The 21,287-nt window shown below is 45.8% G+C and overlaps 1 protein-coding gene across 3 annotated transcripts in view; it reads right to left on the reverse strand.

Annotated features, from left to right (window-relative positions):
• Positions 1–21,287, reverse strand: part of ARHGEF12 (Rho guanine nucleotide exchange factor 12) — an 82,458-nt gene that overhangs the window by 18,792 nt on the left and 42,379 nt on the right. For all 3 annotated transcript variants that reach the window (XM_021543386.3, XM_077788008.1, XM_077788009.1), the window contains 23 exons: positions 18,249–18,347; positions 17,291–17,340; positions 16,468–16,525; positions 15,721–15,899; positions 15,222–15,299; positions 14,949–15,068; positions 13,836–13,970; positions 12,456–12,527; positions 11,269–11,361; positions 10,792–10,902; positions 10,238–10,336; positions 9,553–9,595; positions 9,337–9,442; positions 8,020–8,157; positions 7,520–7,552; positions 6,600–6,714; positions 5,797–5,902; positions 4,946–5,158; positions 3,325–3,454; positions 2,980–3,015; positions 2,237–2,391; positions 1,533–1,679; positions 777–862 (listed from right to left, as the gene is read on the reverse strand). In XM_021543386.3, coding sequence (XP_021399061.2) covers positions 777–862; positions 1,533–1,679; positions 2,237–2,391; positions 2,980–3,015; positions 3,325–3,454; positions 4,946–5,158; positions 5,797–5,902; positions 6,600–6,714; positions 7,520–7,552; positions 8,020–8,157; positions 9,337–9,442; positions 9,553–9,595; positions 10,238–10,336; positions 10,792–10,902; positions 11,269–11,361; positions 12,456–12,527; positions 13,836–13,970; positions 14,949–15,068; positions 15,222–15,299; positions 15,721–15,899; positions 16,468–16,525; positions 17,291–17,340; positions 18,249–18,347 — 2,402 coding nt within the window. The remainder of the gene's footprint in view (positions 1–776; positions 863–1,532; positions 1,680–2,236; positions 2,392–2,979; positions 3,016–3,324; positions 3,455–4,945; positions 5,159–5,796; positions 5,903–6,599; positions 6,715–7,519; positions 7,553–8,019; positions 8,158–9,336; positions 9,443–9,552; positions 9,596–10,237; positions 10,337–10,791; positions 10,903–11,268; positions 11,362–12,455; positions 12,528–13,835; positions 13,971–14,948; positions 15,069–15,221; positions 15,300–15,720; positions 15,900–16,467; positions 16,526–17,290; positions 17,341–18,248; positions 18,348–21,287) is intronic.

Below are 21,287 nucleotides of genomic sequence, written 5' to 3' on the forward strand. Positions count from 1 at the left end.
AAAAAAGTCAAGTTTAGACAGGCTGGAGCTCAGCACGAGCCACCCTCAGCAGGCAGAGGCACACAGGACTGGGATCACGAGGAACAAAGGAATTATTGACAAAAATGAGGAGGTATTTCTGCCCTGGTTTAAGGCTTTGTCTTCCCAGAGGAGACCTTTACATCTCAATTCAGTTCCCCTCAAACCAGCCCTCCAACATCACAGAAACCCAGACTGGTTTGGGTTGAAAGGGATTTTAAAGCTCATCCCCCCATCATGAGCAGGGACACTTTCCACTACCCCAAAACACCCTTGAACCATTCCAGGGATGGGGCAGCCAAATCTCTCCATAAAGATCTCAAAAGTGAAGCCTGCAACAGCACTATAAACTCCAAATTTATACACTCTAAGATTAGAAAACAGTATTTTTAATCATCTTTTCACTGCACCGCAGGCAACACCAGGCTCACATTTCAGTGTTACTAAAATAAATCGTGCCACTGCATTTTTCAAAATCCCACTCTCACCTTTATGTACCCAAAAGTACCTGTCTATTCTACCCACACATCCTAAGGATATTATTCTTGTACCTTAAATGACTCTCATCTCCAGTCAGATGAAAATCCTCTGAGCTCTTCCTCCTTTCCTTCCCCCCTCATCCTCCAGCTCTGTTCTGGCTCCAGAACTCGCAGCCCTTCAGTTCCCATTGCTGGGAATTACCTCCTCCAACCTCTGGCTCTATTGGTCATTCCATGAGACATTATTTTCAAATATAAGAAATATTAAAAGAATTTTACCCAGGAGAGCAAATCTTCCCCAATTTGGCCAATGACAGAAGTCTCGTTCCTTTTTCGGACAGATTTCATCTGATCGTTCAGTGCAACTTAAAAACAATGAAAAAAAGTAAATTTTATTAATAATGATCAAAATGCTGGCTTCATTTTCAGCATTTAACATAAAAGCTATTCTAGGAGAAGATCAGATTCGAAATAATTTTAATTAGCTAACAAACAATATCCTGCAACTTAATAAATTTAGAATATCTAATAAGTATCCTTAGCACTTGTGTCTCACCTGGCTTCAAATGACCCCTAAGAACCATTCCAAACTTATGTTTACTGAGGCTCAGTATCATTTTTCTATAAACAGGAATAATGCAGAAACCAAAAAGCCACACAACTGATTATTCAGTGGCTGAAATTCCTGCTGTGAGCAGTCCTTTCCCTAAACCACCCTTCAGAAACAAAAAGATCAATCTCCATAAATCTCTTTTCTGCTCTCTTCAGGAAGAATCTCAAATCCTGGCTCATAAAGCTCTCTGCTCCTTTCATCAAGCATGAATCAACACAGATAAGGGAAAGGAACACTGGACACACGATTCCTCATCAAAATATCTTTGGGAATCAGAAATGGAACAAGTGTGAGCAAAAGCAAGCCCAGGGCAGTGTCCTGAAGAATTCTGCTCTACATCAAGAATTGGGTGAAACTGTCTCGTGTTTGCTTCAATTTTTCAGCCACTGGATGCCAAAATTGCAGCATGCAGCTGCTCCTACCGTGCAGCCCAAGGATGTCCTCCAGGTTGGAGAAGATTTTCCGCTTGTCACTGGAGCTGAGGATGCCCTCCCTGGTGACCCTCTGGTAGAAGACGTTGTGCAGGACCTTCAGCGTGCGCACGTGGGCTCGCTCGGTGTAGAACAGCTCTGGGGAGACAGCGAGAGCAGCACAGGTCAGCTCAGAGCAGCTCCCTCAGCAGCATTTCCCTCCCTGGTCCCCATTCCAGGCCCTGCTGTAATTCCATGTTTGAATTGTTTGTAAAATTCCATCGTTTACCCCAAACCAACTGATCTGAGCTTGCAAATCCACGCAGAGGTTTCTGCAGGAGCTGCAGCTCAAACCTGCTGAGGGTTTGGGAGGAGCGTTTCCATCACCTGCTTCCCAGAAAAATGAGCTTTTCTTGTTTTTATTTCATAGAACATATTAAAAAACTGGCCTTTCAGCGCCTTAATATTTAATAACCACTTGATATTGTTTATTTCTCCTCTAAGGACTGGATCAATCTCGCCTCAGGTTATTTCCCAGTAACAAGCATGAGTTTCACAGCTAAGAACTCTTCAAAGCAAAAGTTCTACAATTCTCCAGCCACTACTTCACAAAATCACTGAGGAGAAACCTAATTGTAAATTTTTAACAACTTCAAAGCTGCAGGGGAAGGTTTCAACTCCGAGCTTGGCCAGGCAGGACAGAACCTCCATCTCACCATTTATCACTTCCTGACGTTTGATTTCGTAGGGTTTGAGCCCCATCAGCACCTCCCTGCTCACAAGCTGCTGCCAGTTGGGAGGGTCCATGTCCATGTCGAAGTCATAGAGCTCATCCTCACTCTGCACATCAGCAAAGCCAACACTGTCCATCCTGATGGGAGGAGGAAAAAAAGTGAGTTAATTCCCATTTCAGCGAAAAGCTGAGTACATCAATCAGCTTTATGAACACACTGTCCCTGCCAGCTGGAGGCTGTTTGGTGCCTGAACCTCTGGGCACATTCTCTAATTTTGCCCTTTCCAGATTGACTGTTCTGACAGTGTTTTCATAACCCTCCTTTTAATGGCACAGATGAAATCATTTGCAGTCAGATATCGAGGCAGTGAAAAGGGCAGGTTACAGTTTCTTGCCTCTATCTGCAGGTACAGAACCAACAGCAACACAGGTTGAAAAGGAAAATGGGGATCTCTCTACTCCTTAACCCAGCTCCCATCCACTCAAATCAGTGGACACAGCAATCATTCCACCTCACTCTCAGATCAAAGGGGTATTTTTGTATATGACTCGCTCCACCTGCCCTACAAATGGCTGCCAGTGTCTGATTTCATGTGTTCTTAAAGAAAAGGGATCATGCAGACAACTCTGCTGGCTCAGAACAATGAGCACTGCTGCATTCTGCTTCATAACTGCTTGAAATCCAAACAAATTCAGTCGAGTTCAAGCATTTCTAAGCACACTCACTTGCGAAAAGGTTTCGGCGTTCCCATGTCAACCATCCTGCAAGGAAGAAAAGGAATCGTTAGGGAAGCTTGTGCCTGAATTTCTCCTTGCTCACAACGACTTCAGAATGGTGGGCTGAGCTCCAAAGCAGAGTATTTTGTCCCCTCTCCTGACACTTTTCTATCACAGCAGAGACACAAGCCAAAGTTTCCTAATTCTACCAACAACATTTAACACAAACAACATCACTGTCACTTTATGTACTGAATTTCAGCAGCCAGTCACGCTGACAAAGGAATCTCTACCATGATCTTTTCCAACCCGTTCCAACATCTCCTGACCCTCTCTCAAGGCTCCCAGAGTTACCTCTCAGACTCTCCCTCCTCCTCCTGCAGGTTTTCCAGAGGAGATGGGAACTCAAAGGTGTTGTTGGGTGTGCGGGGGGTGCCATCCATGGAGTCACTGGCAGGTGGGGCTTCCCCAGGCTGCTTCACACCTGGGCACAGGATAAATGTGACAGGTGAGGAACCAAGATAGAGCACATCAGAGAACCTCCCAGCCTCTCCAGAGCCTCTTGATTCCAGCTTCAGAGCTGGAGGAACTCGATTCCCAGGCTGCTACCAACAAATCTCAGTGACAAAAGCTTCAGGTGGCACCTGGTGGGTTTTTCCTGTTGGATGATCCAACGGCGCCAGAACCCACTAACAACCACTGCTGCTCGTGGCAAGATTCCCTAATTGAGGACAGCTGATTAAGCTGAGGAAGAGCAGCTCGAATGACATCAAAGCATTGCCTCATTGGCCCAGCTTGTTGCATCAGTGCTCTGCATGCCAGCGTTCAGGAGCACACAGAACCACAGGATATGATTATCTGCAGGTGCTTTTATTGAGAGCTCTGGGAATCAGGAGTACAGACCCAAATCTGACTCTCAAATCTGACAGGGCTCTCGAGCTGAACGTATTTTATATTCTATCGTTATATAACTTACATATTAATTATTAAACTTATATTGTTCTATTGTATACATTGACTTCATTCAAACATGAGTTTCTCGTGATCCTTCTTAGGCCCCTGACCACAGTTTCAACAGTAATTATATTTAATTACTAGACAATCATCACATCTAACAATTATATCATTTATCATGTACCAGCTACACAGGTGCAGTTCTAGCAAGGTACAAGGCCTTCATGTACCCGGGGTATTTTTTTTTCCAGGGCCTACTAAGCTGAATTTTCCTTATAACCCTAAATCCCCATGATTTGAAAACCTTTTTACTATCATGCACATCCTGTCCACAGCACAGTGAAACGTAAATTTTAAGGGATTTAGAGATTTTAGAGGAGCTAAGAATTTAGTTAGAAATAAGCCTTACTAGAGTTAATTAAAATAAATGAGTAGGCCTTGATGAAGTTAAGAGTTAGTAGTTAACTAATAACTGATTGCTTGTCAGCACAACGTTGAGTTAGCTGGGTTTATAATGAAGAATATAAACTGATAAATTGCTTTTAGGAACATCAGACAATTGTGGGGCTCCTCTGTTCTGAAACCAACTGAAGACAAGGAATGGGAGTTCTACCAAGAGTTCATTTGTCATGTTGGCATTGAAAAGGTGGAAAGGTCAGAAGGAGGAAGACTTCATTGACTTCCTCATTTTGGGACCCCTCCCCATGGAAGGGACACCGACCCATTCCAAGGAACAAACCACGCATGCCGAATGGCTTTTGGAGTGATCAGCATGGGAAGTGAGGAATGGGATGTACCAAAATGATGAATATGGATTTGTATTTTGGTTATTCAATAATTGTATGGATAAAAGGGCTCTGTAATCACCTGGAAGCTGCGGTGTGGACTTGGGAGTGATCCCACACACAATAAACACTCACTTTCTAACTTTAAACTGTTGGAGAGTTTCTGTCCGTCACAGCTGGATATCGGTACTAGATCAATATGCATATTTTTAATAAATCACAGCCTTCAACCCTACCTGTGTCACTGTCCTTGCTGCCCTCTGGAGAGGCGAAGGGCCCCGTGGCCAGGGGGGACATGGGGTTGGCAGGGGGGTAAGGGGCATCTGTGCCATCGCTGGAGGAGCCGCTCTGGCGCATCTTGCTGGACTCGGGGGGCTCTGGGCTCACAGAAGAGGCTGTGGGCGAGTGCTTGGGGTGCCTGGGCTTCTGCATCTCCATGGCCCTGCCAACTGGACAGAGAGAATCATCACCCTGCTGCAACGCTGAGAGGAGCGGCACTGCAGGACCAAACCAGGTCCGTGCGCCTCCAAAGCTGGGTGCTCACAACAGGAGGTTTCAAATCACTCAGCTCTACTGACAATCACTCCATCCGGCCCCAAAATGCCTCAGTCACAGCCCAAAATCCCATTCCACACCCCTAAATTCCATTCCACAGCCCAAAATTCCATTCCACAGCCAAAAATCCCATTCCACAGTCCAAAAATCTGATTCCACAGCCCAAAATCCCATTCCACAGCCCAAAATCCCATTCCACACCCCCAAATTCCATTCCACAGCCCAAAATTCCATTCCACAGCCCAAAATTCCATTCCACAGCCAAAAATCCCATTCCACAGCCAAAAATCCCATTCCACAGCCCAAAATCCCATTCCACAGCCCCTCAGGGTGAGAAAGGCTAGGAAGGGAATTGGCAGCAGAGGGATCTAAATTGTGAGGACTGGGATTGGGTGAAGCAGGATGGGTGGGATGAGGTTCAGGAGCAGGGGGGTGGGGGAAATAGGGTTCCTGGCATGCATTTTTGGAGGCAGCAGGGATTTCCTGTGGCCCCCAGGCCAGCAGGGCACAGGGCTTTCCTGGGCTGACATACTTGCACTGCTGTCATGTCGGCTTGGTCTCCTTGGGGGGCCCAGGATGTTGGGGAAGCCTCTCCTCTTCCCTTTCTCCTCTCCTTCTTTCTCTTTCTTGATGCTTTGCTGCAGGTAAAGAAAGGCAAACTCATCGCTCACTGCTTCAAATCCAGCTGTTTACTGAGATTTTAATTAGTTCTTTAAAGCTGCAGAAGGGAGAGGACACAAAGCTCAAAAAGGTTTTGCACTGTTTCACCTTTTTGGTTAGTGCAGAACTGCTGGAAACTCTCTTAATATTTCAAAGGAGGATGAAATGTTGATGAAAATAAGCAGCTACTGTGACCAGATACACCCCCATGCTGTGGGAGACAAGGGATGACACCCACAGGGATGAAGTTTTGGTGGAAATATTCATTATATAAGTGGAAAGGTGGGGGAGTGGAAAGTGGCAGGGAGAAGAGCTCTTCTGCATCACAAACCAAGAGGGTTTGGGTTAAGTTTCTCCAGAAAAAAACTGAAGTAAACAAGGCAACAGCTTTAATGAGACCCTCCTGTGGTTCAAGGTTGTGTCCTCTGAAATATTCCTCACCCAAAGTTTTAATAACTGCCAAAAACAAGATGAAATCTCTGAATTTATTCAGAGAAAAGGAAATAATTCCAATTATTTCCAACAGATGCAGAACCCAAGTTCAGCTCTTAGGTTTGCTGTGCGGCTCAGCAACCCTAGATCCTCTTGAAACATAAAAATCACAGCGATTTTTAATTTTTTTTCCTGCACAAATGGGGTTTGCACACAAATCCTCTGTGGCCACGGCAGCACTACCTTGATTTTTGGCAGGAAACCAATCCGGCCCCGCTTCTGCTCCAGGTTCCGAGGCTCTTTGACTTTCACTCCCAGGTGTTTCATGTAGGTGAGGATCACATATTGCATCGTGGAGCTGCCAAACACAGAAAAAACACTGAGGTTTAAGGGAAAGATATTGGGGAAGATACACTGAGTCAATAAAATTCAGGTCGAGGTTCTGTTGAGAAGTTCATGTTTAAATAAAGGTGATTAAATGAAAGGAAATAAATTCCCACAGATAATGGGAAGGCTCAGCCAACATCAGAATTGATTGATTTGTAAATTATGGAGTAAATAAAGGTGGAATATATGGATGGGGAGGCTCTGGCACATGGTGCCCAGAGAAGCTGTGGCTGCCCCTGGAGCCCTGGAAGTGCCCAAGGCCAGGCTGGAGCACCTGGGACAGTGGAAGGGGTTGGAATTAAATCATCTTTAAGGTCCTTTCCAACCCAAATAATTCCATGATAAAACACCCAGAAGCCCAGGAGGTGAAAATACAATTCTGAGAATTACACAGAAGGTCCTAAAATTCAACACTAAAACCATATTTGATGTCACATTATGGCTTTGAGTTATGGCAAAAATAAGCAGCAGTAAAACGTTACTGCAAAAAGGAGGAAAAGCTGCTCGGATAAAAACTGAACAGGACAGGGCACACAGAGAAAATAAATGTTAGAGCAGATTGAAGCAGTTACAACACAAAACAAAAATAAATACAAACTCGCAGTGACAGTAATTTTTAAGATGTGCAACACAGGCAAAAAACATCAGCAAAGAAGAGGCTGATGCTGTGAATTGCAATGATTTATGCCAGGGGATTCAGGAGTTTGGAGAACAGCCGGGAGAGGGCTGTCTTGTTCCATCAGCACAACGCAGCCCGAGCTCCCAGCTCCCATTACCTCTTGTCTTCTTCCAGAGGCTGAGATGTCATCCTAAAAACAAGAAAGCGTTTCAAAATGAAACTCAAAACTCAATTAACACCCGGTCCCATGCACCCAGAGCATCAGTAGCTGTGTTGAAGTGTCCTTTAGAATGTTTAGCAGTCCCAGCAGGGGGGGGAAAAAAATAAAATCAAGAATCCAAAGTGAAGGTTCAGCTGTGGCAATTGGATTCAGCCCACATTAAAAAGGAGAAAATGGGTTGTGAAGCCGTTGTTTCTACAGGAAAAGGGCTCTGATCTAATAAAGCACAAGTTGACAAAGGCAGCATTCCCTGCACTATTTCACAGCAGTCTCCTGGACAAAACAGCCTTCGCTTCCCTGGCTGAGGGCAGGGCACTCAGGGCAGAAATCTAAACACAGCCATGCCAAATTCCACCCATCCCGCTTTTTCCACATCTGAGGCAGCACCTCCAACGCTTTTTTATTTTCTCCCCCACCTCCCTGTTGGTGTCACTTACAGGACCTCCTCGATTTTGGCCAGGATCTGCTCCGCACAGCTCCTCTCCTTCTCCACGGCGTTGCGGTCGCGGAGCCGCTCCGCGTCCAGCCTGCTCAGCTCCCCCTCGGCCAGGGTCAGCCCCATGCTCCTCTTCTGCCTGCAGAAGGGCACAGGGAGCATCACCTGCACCCTGGGGCACTCAGGGTGTCATCACACAGGAGTTTTTGGGGTGTTGAAAGTGAGGATTTTAAATATGAAATAGTTCGTTGCTTGTGGCAGGTACATTCTTTTCTCTTTTAGGATTTTTTCACAGAGTATAGAAAAAAGAAAGACAAAACAATTTCTGTTCCTGTTCCTTGTTTTTCCCATCTAGAATGTGTTTAGGAAATTGTTTACCTAAGGGAATTGCTTAATTAAATTCTAGTGAGGATTGTTTGAGCCTCATGGCCAATCAGATCCACCCATGTCTAAACACTCCAGAGAGGGTCACGAGTTGTTAGGGAGTTAAATATAATAGTAAGAAAAGTAAGTATGTAGTTTTGGTATCTGCTTTAAATAGTATATTAATGTATTATAGTATAGTTATAATAAAGAAATCATTCAGCCTTCTGAACTGGAGTCAGACATCAGCATTTCTTCCCACCGAGTTCAGCTGCATTTAAAATAATTGCTGAGCTTGGCAAGGAGCTCTTAGTACTCCACAGGAAAAAGCAAATTAATTATCAACTTGTACTGCATGCCTGTGACAGCTCACAGAATTCACAGATTCACCAGGCTGGAAGAGACCTCCAGGATCATCGAGTCCAACCCAGCCCCAACACCTCAACCAAACCCTGGCACCCAGTGTCACATCCAGGCTTGTTTTAAACACACCCAGGGGTGGTGACTGCACCACCTCCCCGGGCAGAACATTCCAGAATTTTATCTCCCTTTCTGTAAAACTTTTTCCTGATATCCAGCCTAAATTTCCCTCGGTGTAGCTTGAGACTGAGCTCTGTAAAGGGGATTATTCCCTGCCCAAAGGGGAGAAGGAAGGAAAATAGGGACAGGAAAAAAAATATATAATCTGATTATAAACACAATCAGTAGGAGAGATTTATACAACAAAACCTAAAAAAATACTGTGGCATTTCCTCACACAGCTTCCAGGAATGAAGAATCCAAGCCCTAGGATTGCAATTGATGATTTGATTTAAGGATTGGCCAGAGGGTATATTCTTGGTATATTCCTATCCAATCCAAGAGGAATTATGTCTCCCTCAGGTTTCCCTGTGCTGGAATGTTGACTGAAATAAAATATGAATTGAAAGGAAGCTCCACAGAGAGCTTTTGGTACCTGAAATCTTCCAGGTTCCTCTGAACCTCTGGACAGACTTTATCCTGCATGGTTTGGATGAACTGGCGGTGCAGCTCTTCAGGGAGGAGCTCTGGCCTTCTCCTGTCTGGGAGGCAGAAAATTCACCAATTATTCCTCTGGGAACAGTCCTCACCTTCAATAAATGACTTAAACAAAATAATTTCCCTGAATTAACCCACCCTTCACCCATCCTACCTAATTCCAAGGAGATTTCCTCTGGAACTGGGACTTTCAGGTTCTGCAAAAGGAAAGAAAGGCTGGGAGAACCCACAGAGAAACAGCACCCCAATAAAACACACAAATCACCCCAGGAAATTCCCTCAAAAGCCAAAATCATCCAATCTGAGCATCCACTGGTTTGAAAAGGGGAGACTCCCATGTATATATTCTATATAAGATGAAAATGTGGTATATAAGCTCTGCTGCAGTTTCTGGGAGTTTAATTCATGACAGCAAAGAATTTTCTCAGCTTTCCAACAGAGACATAAAACTTCCATAAAACTTCCCAATCCTTGGAACAGCCACATCAATACCCACAGCAATTATTAAGTAAAAAAGCAATGTGGAAGAGCCAGAACTTGCTTTCTTACCACAGAATTATTTCTCCTATCAACAACAAATCCCCTGGGATTTACTTTGTTACCAGGCATCTGAGGCCATTCATTCCTTGGTAACATTTCAACAAAAAAAACTTAAACTTTTATTAGATTTTTACATTTTAGGAAGTTATTTATCGAACATTATTCTGATTTTGATTTTTTTAAAACTATTTTTTTTGGAGGGCTTTAACCCTCTCAGTTTTTCTTGGTTCAGGTGAGTGGAGAAAGGTCAAAGTCAGCTTGCTGGATGTGTAAAAATGAGGAAGACAAGAGGAACCTACTGCAGCTCTGTCCAGGAAAAACTGGTAAAACTCCAGGAAAACACGCCGGGTCTCTTTGGAGTTGGTCTGTTTGTACAGGTCTGTGTAAAGGTAGCACAGCTGTGGGCAACAGGAGGGCAAGAAATGAGGTGAAAACCATGAAAACTCCAAGTTTTCTTTCCAGTATTTCAAGGAATTCAGCAGTGCTGGGTGGAAAGCTTTCCCTGCTCCTCGGGGAGGTGCCCTGGCAACAGGGGGTGAGGGAAGGGGCTGGAAGAGGAGCACAGAGAGGTCAAACCTTCTCTGCAGACAACTAATCCCACACCTTGGGGTGGAATGAGAGACTTTCAGGTGATAAATAATTATTTATAAGCAGCCAAACGTAAAGGGAACAGTTCTTTTTGTGTTTCTCCCTTTATCTGAATAAATAACTGAGGATTTATCACCCTCAGGCCTGCATAGAGTCTGCATTTCCCTCCTTGCCAGGTCATGGCAGTGAGTGCTACACAAGGTCAGGTAAATTCTGGTGAACATTCCCAAATGTGAGCCAGGGAAAAAATTCCAGAGCTTCTCACCAGTGCTGCAGGATCAAACTGGGACACCACGTGGTGCAGGAGGACAGCCAGGTGAGCAGGACGGGATTTCAGGAGCTCGATGTTCTGGAAGCAGCTGCACTGCCCATTAATCTGCAAGGACACAGGGAATTACATCTGAATTATTCAGGAATAAAAGAAAGGACAGCTGAAATAATTCAGAGTAAATATGTGGTAGCTGTGCTGCTGTGACAAGAATTCGGGATTTAACAAAAAACTACAGAAAAGGAAATAAATTCATTCCTAGAAAGCTTGAAGTTTGGGGAAAAAGGAAAAATAACAGACTCAAAGATGGATATTGGCATAAATTCCCCAAATATTTCTATTTGGAAAGATCAGCAACAACAGGAATGCCACTCCTAAATTCTTATTTCACCATACAAGAAGTACTCAGCAGTTTAGGAAGAGGGGAAGAGAATTCTGGTGAGTGGGGAAAAAAGGTGAAAAAGTCATTCCCACCTGCTCCTGCTCCGTGTCAAAATCATCATCCTCTGCCCCAATGATCTGAGTCCCCACTCGGGACAGGGGACTGCCAACACTGGACTGGGAGTCCTGGGAAGAGAAGGAAGAAAAGCACAAATCTGGGATTGTCCCTCACAGTAAAACCTGGAGATGTTCTGATCATTTCAACTCTTCAAAACCTCCACCTTGGATCCCCCATCCCGGGATCCAAACATTCCCAAACAGCAAAGCAGGGGGATGGAGGGCAGCTGCATCACCTGCAGCCAGGAGCACACCAAGCACCCCTGCACTTGTCCTCCTGCATCACTTGCAGCCAGGCTTTGGCTTGGCCAGAGGGTTTTGAATTTTATTTTCCCTCTCCATGCCACTTCACATCTGTCTTGCCCTCAGCGTTCTCTCTTCCTCCTTGATTTTCCCCCTGGTTTTGCAGCATCTCTGAGCTTCCTTTTGGCATCTTTTGCCCCTTCCCACTGCAACTCATTTGCTCCCGGACCATTTTCTTGTGCTCACTGCATTTCCAAATTTCCCTTTTTTTTTTTTTTCTTCTCAATGGCATTTCACTTGATCATATCACCTTCCCAGAGTCTTTGGGAGCCTTTCTTTTCTGCTTTGCAAGATTTAATTTCTTTTCCCAAAAGGAAACGAAATCCTGAGATTTCAATGGGGACCAAAGTGGGAAAATGGGGCTTTGGGAGGACAAGCAGGGATGCTTTTGGGCACGTGGCTATGGACCAAAACTCCTTGGGAAATGGGGCTTTGGGAGGAGAAGCAGAGGAGGGGGAGGAGAATCCAGGAGTCACCCCAAGGATGATGATGTGCTCACACAGCTCTGCACTTCCTGCTGAGCTCCACTTGTAGCCCTGCTGGAAATGGCAGCTCCCAAATGAGTGAACATCCTAAAAAAAGGGCTGGACTCAAGGAATAAAACATGTGCAACTGCTCTCCTTATTCCAGGCCCAGCTGTTTTACTGCTGATCAGGTATTTCTTGCCTCTAAATGGCCCTGCTCTTAAGCTCCATAAACATTTACTCTGCTAATTAACTTTCCCTGCACCACTTTAATTGCATTTTATTTTCTAAAGCAAAGTTCAGGCATGCTCCATTTAGAAAGTGGGGGAAAGCAGCAAGATTTTAATGGGCCTGTTAGAGGAGGTGCTGTTGTGACACTCGATGTTGTGTACTCACAGTGTCTTGAAGCTCAGCCTTTTCTGGGCTCTCATCTGGATAAATCCTCTCCTTCAGGCCACTGCGAGGGCTCTGGGAAAGAGGGAAGTTCAGTTCTGGTAAGTACCAGCAAATCCAGGGAAGGGAGAACTGCACAGTGCAGTTTGTCAGCCACAACAGCCAAAAAACTTCTCCTTTCTCACAGGAAAAGGAGGTGTGAAAAACCAGAGTAAAATCTGTGTCCTACATGCGCAGTTAAACAAAAAAAAACCCCAAAACTCAAGCGAATGCAGAAGTTTTGGTGAGAAATCTGGTGGCAGTGAGCAACGGCAGAGCTGTAAAATCCCCAGCCCTTGGCTTTTTCCTTGTTCTCTCCACCTTTTCTCACAGTTCAGCTCTCTCCTCCCATCTGCCAGCAATCCCCTTGCTCAGGAAACCCAGCAGAGCCTTATTTGCAAAACCCACGTGCTGCTGGCTCATCTTCAGTGTGTCCAAAGGTTTTCCCAGCCAGGCCACTGCTCAGGCTGCTGCTTTCCAGCCTGGCTTTTTCCCAGCTGCAGAACTCTTTCCACTTCCAAGGGTTTCTTTCACCCCTGCTCCATAAATTCCTCAGAGCTGGATTGAAAAGCTGAAATGCCAATCACCTGCAGTGATAAAATACCATCCCCAGCAGTGACAGCATGATGATTATTAGGAAGATAATGATGAATTTTGTTGTGCATTTATTAAACACAAACGCTGAGTGGGATCTGGTCAGATTTGGAGTTGGAATGTTTCAAAACAGAGTCGTGGATGCTTCCATCTCACCCACCTCCCTTTCACTTCCAACTGCTGGGACAAATTTAGCTCCTTAAGTTAATCAACAAACTTAGGCTAAATCCAAGCAGAGAGTCTCAGCTCCCCTGCACTAATCAGACAGTGGCTTAATTAAGGATTAGGCACCAAAGGAGAGCACAGGAGACACAGATTGATAACTAATGAGTGAACACACCAAGAGCCTTTGCTGGTGGCAGGAACTGAAGCTGATTTGGTGGAGGGAAAGATCTTTCCCACTTTTAGGGCAAGCTGCCTGGATCTGAGTCACGGTGCTGCAGTTGGAATATTCCCCTCAAAGATGCTCTAATTGGCAAAGTGAGTTTTAAGAAACGTGCTGGCATCCATCTTTGCCTGGGTACAGGGATTAATGCCAGGACAATCTAATCCTGGATAAAACCCCCAGAATTTATTCTCTCCCAGTCTCTAACACCAGTCCAGTAGAAGAGGTTTTCACAGGGGAAAGGTTTTGGTGGGCACTGAGGTGCCTGGTGCAGTAATGCACAGGACAACACCCAGACAGAATCTGCCAAGGAAACCCAAAGCAAGAGGGAGAGAAGCAAAGCCCTGGGGCTGCCCCAGACTCACATCAGCAATGTCACTGTTGGGTCTGGAGGGGCTGTCACCACTGAAATCCAGTTTGCTGCCGCTGTCCCCACTCTCTGCCTCCCCCTCGCTGATCTGCAGTGACTCTGACACAGACCTGGAGGACAGGACTCCATCCTGCAAAGATGAAAGCAGAATATTTCAAGAGACCATCCTTAAAAATCAACTCTTTGAAGAGCCAGGCAGCTGACATTACTCATAAAACCTTAATTTATCTAGAAAAGGCTGCAGTGCTTTTCTAAGAGAAAACAACCACACCAAATTTTCAGCACTTTTAACACAAGGGAAAAGGGAAAAATGACACAGCCTAAATTAGTTGTTTTTTTTTTTTCAAAAGTGAAAACAAGATTGTTTAAAGCTTCCAAGAATGACTTCATGGGTGTATTTTAAGTTGTACTGACAGATAATAAACACATCACTGCTTACACTTGTTCTAAAAAGCAGGTTTTAGGAGATGAGAGCCCACTGCTAAATGAATTAAGATTAAGAAGACAGTGCCAAATTCAAATCTCAGCTGCAGAGGGTGCAGCCTGCCAGTGCAAGCAACTGCAGCTTGCTCATGATGCCTTGTGCAGGCTGAGCTAGAGCAGAGCTGGACAGAGTTACAGAATAAAGCAGGGATTTATTAAAGGATCTCCTCAATGGATCCACCTTGGGCAGCACCAGAGCTCAGCCAGGACTGCACCAAAGATGAACCAAAATGGTCCCAAAGTGGTCCCAAAATGGTCCCAAAATGCACGAGCGCTCCCGGGGCTCTCCCTGGGATCAGTTCTGCTCCATTGGCACCTTGGAGTTCATTGTCCCATTCCAGCTCCAGCCCATCAGTCCCATCCTGCTTGTTTTTCTCTCTCCAGCCCACGGTGTTTGTGCTCCTGGGCTGAGGTTTGGATCATTTGTCCTTGGTGCCCAGCTGGAGCAGGAATTGTTTTGTGTCCCTGCTCTGTGCAGAGGGCTCAGCATCCCCTCACGTGAAGCTCAGAATTACACACTGAATCAGCACAGAATGTCAAAAATAGAAAATCTAAACCTGAGGCATCACCCAGCCCCTGGACTGAGCCTGGGAGCACTCCCCAGAGCAGGATGAGCCCGTGTCACCTGAGTGCAGCCCGTGGCCTTGGACAGCTGCTCCTGCAGCTGAGGAATGTGTTTCTTTGCCTCCTGGATCTCCTTGAGCAGGCGGGTGGAGGGGGCTCGGCTGTACTCCTCCTGCAGGACCTGCAAAGGAATTGTGCCTTTTAAATTAACACCTGCACACCCAAGGAGCTGCTACACGAAGTCTGTTTTACACAGCTCTGCTACTAAATTAAATTAACAACCCCTCTTTGCATTGCTTCCCCCAGCTCTCTCCAACCTGCACAACTCCAGTACCTGCAGCCTCTCCTGCTCCTTCTGGAGCATCTTCCTCAGAATCTCCACCTTCTGGTTGTGGACAATGTTATTCTCCTCCTAGGAAGCACAGAGAGATTAGGGTTGGGTTTGTTGGGCAAATAAGGGAAATGGACATGCACATTTTTCACCTACTTCCTCAAAACAGGCTCTGAAAAGCCCTGTCAGAAGCAATTCAAATTTCCAACCCTATCCTGTGTATTCTTTCTTAATTTTGAACAGCTGTAACAGTACAAACAGCTATTATAACAGCTGTAACAGTATAAAAGCAATATTTCTATTGTCTCAGATAGGACTGCATATTTTTACTTGCAAAATGCTCTTTCATAAGTTAATAAATACCCGCAATAATTAAATATAATAAATATTTATTATATAAATACCCCAATGCCCATCTGAAAAATTCAAAAAGTCAAGGAAAATTCAGGCCAAAACCACCCGAGTCCATTTCTCCTTTTGGGAAGAGAGCTCCAAACCTTACCCCCATGAGCACTGGGCTGGTGATCCTTTCTGCATTCCCTGACGTGCCAGGCGAGTGGGGGGATGCCATGATGGGAGACATATGCCCAAAAGCTGCCAGATCCACGTCGGAATCCGCCAAGGGAATCTGGGGCGAGCCTGGAGGGCGCCCCTGGACAGTGAGAGCTACATAGGAACCCGCTGTGGGGACACAAGGACAGGCTCAGGTCACACGCACGGGGACACTGCTGTGCTTCTCTGACTTCACTGCCTGGTGTAAAACCCTGCTGAAATGTCACATATTCCCAAAATTTCCATGAGAACCAGCCTGGATAAAAGCAAGCAGTCCCAACTTCCAGCCCAGCAGGTTGCATTGGCAGTGCACACACACCACACACACAAAATAAACCATCGCCACCTCCTTCCTCACACAAGAAAATCCACCAGGAACGTGTTTCCTGTAGTGCTGTGCAGGCATCACACAGAAATGCACATTAAGTGCCTGCCCAGCTGTGGTATTTAAGGTGGAAATAAAAGATGGGGAAGCACCCAGGCAAGTCTTGGTGGTAATTCAAACATTAAGTTAAGGAGAAGCTACAGGAGAATGTATCAGCTTAAATTCAGGACGTCAAAATAATTTTAATTTCACTTCCCTGTTTCACACACTCTATCTCTCAGCAATGACCTCCCCCTTCTCACTTGGCAGGGCCCTGGAAATGATGCCTGTGACACTTTCAAGGTGACAGAAGAGCCACCTGCCTTTACTTACACTTGATCAGCTTGACCACCTCCAAATGGTTCGAGTGTGTTACCAGAGTCCCGTTCACCTGGCAGGGAGGAGAGAAAATTCTGTGTCTGGCTCCTGATTTCCAAGCAATTCCACACATTCCAGAAGAACAGCAGCATTTTCCTCTCCCCCACCTCCATTACTGCCTCTTTCAAGACATTACCAGATAAATTATTTATCCTTCTAACAGTTTATCTCAGTGAGCAGAGCTCTGTAATAAGAAAACTGTGCACACACCAAAAGAACTCAAGCAGGCAGACAAACAAACAAAAAAAAAAGGCAATCCATCTCTGCCTGGACAGAAAAACAACAGGGTAGCTAATTTAATTCATTAATTTCAATGCCTGGTTGAAATCCAGCTCCATCTGTGTCAGGAGCTGCTGTAGCATTTTGCAGCAATAGTTTACAGAGTCTTTTAAGTTACTGACTTGATTTCTTACTTGCTTGGGACTAAAAAAGAACATGAATGTGGGAGCAGTTAGGGGGAGAACAGTAATTCAGGCAGGCTGTTTATTTACAGATCATTATTAACAACTCTGCTTCCCTTCTCTTCCCTGCCATTTCTGGTTTTATTGTATTTGTGACACTTGAACCTGGCAGGATGCTGAACTTGTCCATAAAATTCTGAAATGAGGATCTGGAGGAGAGTCAGCCCCAGAACACTGAAGCTTAGACCATTCCTAATGCAAACACCACAGCAGACACATCAGTGCCTTTTTTTTTTTTCAGAGAAAGAGCTCATTTAAGACAAAAGAGCTCATTTAAGACAAAGGACCCATTCCTCTCCCAGTTTCAACACCCTTACCTTGATAATTCTATCACCTGTCTGCACTCCAGCCCGCATGGCTGCTCCATCTGGGGAGGCAAGAAATCACTCAGTTCCCATTTCAATACAATCATTTATAGCAAAAGTGGTTTTAAGACTTCTGTAAAATGTGCAAAATACTCCTGCACTCAGCCAAGCTTCCTCTATCAGTACAACTCCTAGGTATCGAGTCTAGAGCAGTTTTGCTTTCACCTGGCACTGGATGCACCAGGACATGATCCACCCACATCCTAAGGAATCATTTCCTCCCCCTGGGATGCAAGAGGTCAGCTCCAAACCCACCAGATCACAGAAAGAACCAGGCTGGAAAAGACCTTTGAGATCACCAAGTCCAACCTGTGACCTGACACCTCCTCATCACCTAAACCACGGCGCTGAGTGCCACATCCAGACTTGTTTTAAACACCTCCAGGGATGGTGACTCCATCCCCTCCCAGGGCAGGGGATTCCAGTGCCCAATCCCTCTTCCAGTGAAGAATTTTTCCCTGATGTCCAACCTAAACTTCCCCTGGCACAGCTTGAGGCTGTGTCCTCATTCTGCCTGGGAGTAGGTACAGAGCAAAAAATTCACTGCTCAACCCTCACCTTGCACATCCCTTCCCAAGCTGCAGCCACCCCACCTGGCATGATTTGGGAGTCTTCTGCTCCAGCTCCCAGATATTTCCAGAATCACAGAATCACAGAATAATGAGGCTGGAAGAAACCTCTGAGATCATCAAGTCCAACCCATGCCCTGACACTTCACTAGACTACAGCACCAAGTGCCAAGTCCAGCCTTTTTTTAAACACATCCAGAGATGGTGATTCTACCACCTCCCTGGGAAGACAATCCCAGTGCTTTATGATTCTTTTGGTGAAAAGCTGATTTCCTAATATCCAACCTGTACCTTCCCTGATGCTGCCCATGGAAAGCTGGCAGTTTGGGGGGTGCTCTCACCTTCCTTGACAGACTGCACGAAGACGGGGTTGTCCCCGCTGACCGTCAGCCCGAAGCCGTTCTCATCCCGCTGGATCACCACACACCTCTGCACCAGGCCTGGGGACACAGGGGCAGCACAGGGAGGGCAACACAAAGAGACACGAGCCAGGCATCAGTCCAAAATCTTATCCTCCCAGATAATCACACAGTACTCAAAGGAACGGGGACAACACGGCACAGGGAAAATATAGAGGAGAGACAGGAACAGGGCAGCAGTCCAGAAATGGAGAGGGATGTCAAGACAGGTCAAGCTTATTGCTCCAGCTACACAAAACAGAGATGCAGACAGCTCTGGCACATCAGACACAACCTGAGGGAAAAGCAGCTTTTAAAGAAGAGCAGCAGTACCCACACCAATGAGCAGGATTTCTTTTGTCTGTATTAATAGTTCAGAGGGCTGTCAGGTGCTGCTGCACCACCAGAAACACCTCACAGCTTCTACAAGCTGCTCTAAAACAGAAGTACAAATCCCTCAGAGTAATATGAGGGGGTTGGGCTAAACCAGATTTATTGATCAGGAAAAGTTCTCCCAATTCTCAGCCAAAATCTCCTCCTGGGGCACCTTCTGCTCCAGGTGAAATACTGCACAGAACCAGAACAGCAGAGGTGAAGAAGTACAAGCCACATTTAACTGTCCTGAACTTTCTGAAATAAAGGCCAGTCTAGGGCCAAAATCCCAGGAGAGGAGTTTGAATGTGGCCCTCCTTTAATTTGCTGTGAGACATCAAAGACAACTTGTTTTGTTTCCTGGTATACTCAGAATAATGTGAACACAAATGCTGCTGCTGAGATAAATTCATTTAGTAGGTGCAGCATTTGGACCAGGTGGAATGCTGGGGATGTCTTTTGTTCACCTGGAAATGGGACAAGAGAAAGAAAAAGCACAAGCAAGCAGCAGCCCTGGCATATTCCTTGCCAAGAACTTTCCTAGGAGCAGCTGCAGAAATCCTCCCACAGCAGAGCCCTCATTCTGAAAAGTGACTTCAGGAACTCTGGAAATGCTTTCCAGGGTGATTTCCATCACCCTTATTTCTAACAGCTTGCTTTGCTTTTCCATTTCCATTTCTAAAGGCACAGCAGGTAAAATTTCTACATTGGCACCTTGAGAAAGATATGAGAGCTGTCCCAAATCGGATTCCAGAACTGCAGCAGATTTGTTTGGTATGGAGGGAACACAGGGAATTGGGAAGATGCTGTCCCAGCCAGACTGGCTTTTCTGGAATGGCCTTTAAGGTACCAGAGCAGGGAGTCTCACACTGCTCCCAAACCACCACGGCTCTGCAGCAACTCCCCATGGAAATGAGCAGCCCCGAGAGCCAACACTGCCTGCCCAGCCAGCCCTGCTCCCCCCAGCGTGGCACAGAGCTGGAAAAAGGCTGGGAGCAGTGGAAAAAGGATTCCAGGACTTCTGCAGCATTTTCACATTGTCAGAATCTGAGCTATTGATGATCCTGAGATTGTAGAAAGTCTCTGTCAGCCCCCTGCCAAAGCAGAAGCCATAATTGTTCTGTGCTGGTTTCCAGGTTGTTTATTCTGTTTATCTCTCACATGTTCTGCTGCCCTGCCCAGCTCTGTCCTGCAGGGCAGCGTGTGGGGCTCTGCCCTCAGTGGGATGTGACAAACATTCAATACCAGAAACTCCCTGGGCTGCATTTACAAGAACGTGCCAATATCTGTCACCCACGTTGGACAGTGTGTCCCCAGCCTGAACCAACAGAAAAATGCCAACACCACAGTGAGACATGGAGGGCATGAAGAAGGAGAAAAAGGACAAGGCACACCCAATTTCCTCCATCTTGTCCCCTTTGGACCCCTCATCTAGAATCCTAAAATTTACTTTTGCACCCGTGCCACACTTAATTATTACTGATATCAAACCCTCAGAGCTGGTAATTGATCCTGTAAGATTGAAAACTCTTTTCCACGGGCAGAGATCACAGCCAGTGTCTCTGGGGGCTCTGTCCAGGGGGGTTCCTGACCCCTGCCAGGGCAGCCAGAGGGAAGCTCTGGACTCCCACATCACATCCCAGGAATTCCCCTCCTGCCAACGAAGCAGGAGCAAAGCACGGGGATTCCTGGCAGCTGCAGGGCTGGGGAGTGGATGGGAAGGAAAATCCCCCCACCTTTCACCCCCTGTGCACAGGGAGAAGTGAGGAAGGTGCCTCTCCCTCCTGCACCTCCCCTGCTTTTCTGTGAGCTTCTGGGAGTCTCACTTCCCAAGAATGCTGCCCGGGGCTGGGGTGTGGGAATTGGGGCTGTTTCAGAGGAACAGCTCCTCTGCAGCTCCCTGCCAGCCCCTCTGCTCCCTGAGTCAGGCACCAAACTCAGCTTTTGACTCACAAGGACTGGCCTGGCTTAAAGACACACGAGAGCCCCGAGTCTGCTCTGCCACTGGGTTTTCCTCCAGAGGTAAATCCTTGGATTCACTGAGAAGCTTCCTCCTGGTGCCAAAGCAGTGCCCACGCAACATAAACTGGCCTGGCAGAGTATAACTGAATTTAATTCAAATTAAATTCTTTCAGTCCACACGCTTCAATATCACCCAAGACCACCTTATAAATTTAGAATGGAGAAACAATTGGAAGCAGGACAACTCGACCTGAAATTAATCCGTTATTGCTTTTTTCCTGTTTTGTTTTCTTCAGATAAGGGACAAGCACTTAACCCCTCACCAAATCCAATATAAAAGGCTATAATGAGGTAGAGGAGATAGTACACCTGACAGGGATACACTTTATAGTGATTTTAATGAAGTTATCTGGAAGTTTTCTGGAGATAACACTGTGACCTGCAGAACTAGATCAGCTCTGATAGCACTCCCTGCCTGAAGCAACTTTCAAGTGCTTTTACTCTGTTCATTTTGAAACATCCCACCATGATATTTCATTTTTTTCCAGCTGAAACTCAGTAAGTATTACAAAGTCAACAGATTTTGTCATTGATAGTACTCAAAATAAAATTATTCATTATCTAATTCCCCTTTTTGCTTTCCTTAAG

This window comes from Lonchura striata, chromosome 23 (genome assembly GCF_046129695.1).
Source record: "Lonchura striata isolate bLonStr1 chromosome 23, bLonStr1.mat, whole genome shotgun sequence".
NCBI classification, from domain to species: Eukaryota; Metazoa; Chordata; class Aves; order Passeriformes; family Estrildidae; genus Lonchura; species Lonchura striata.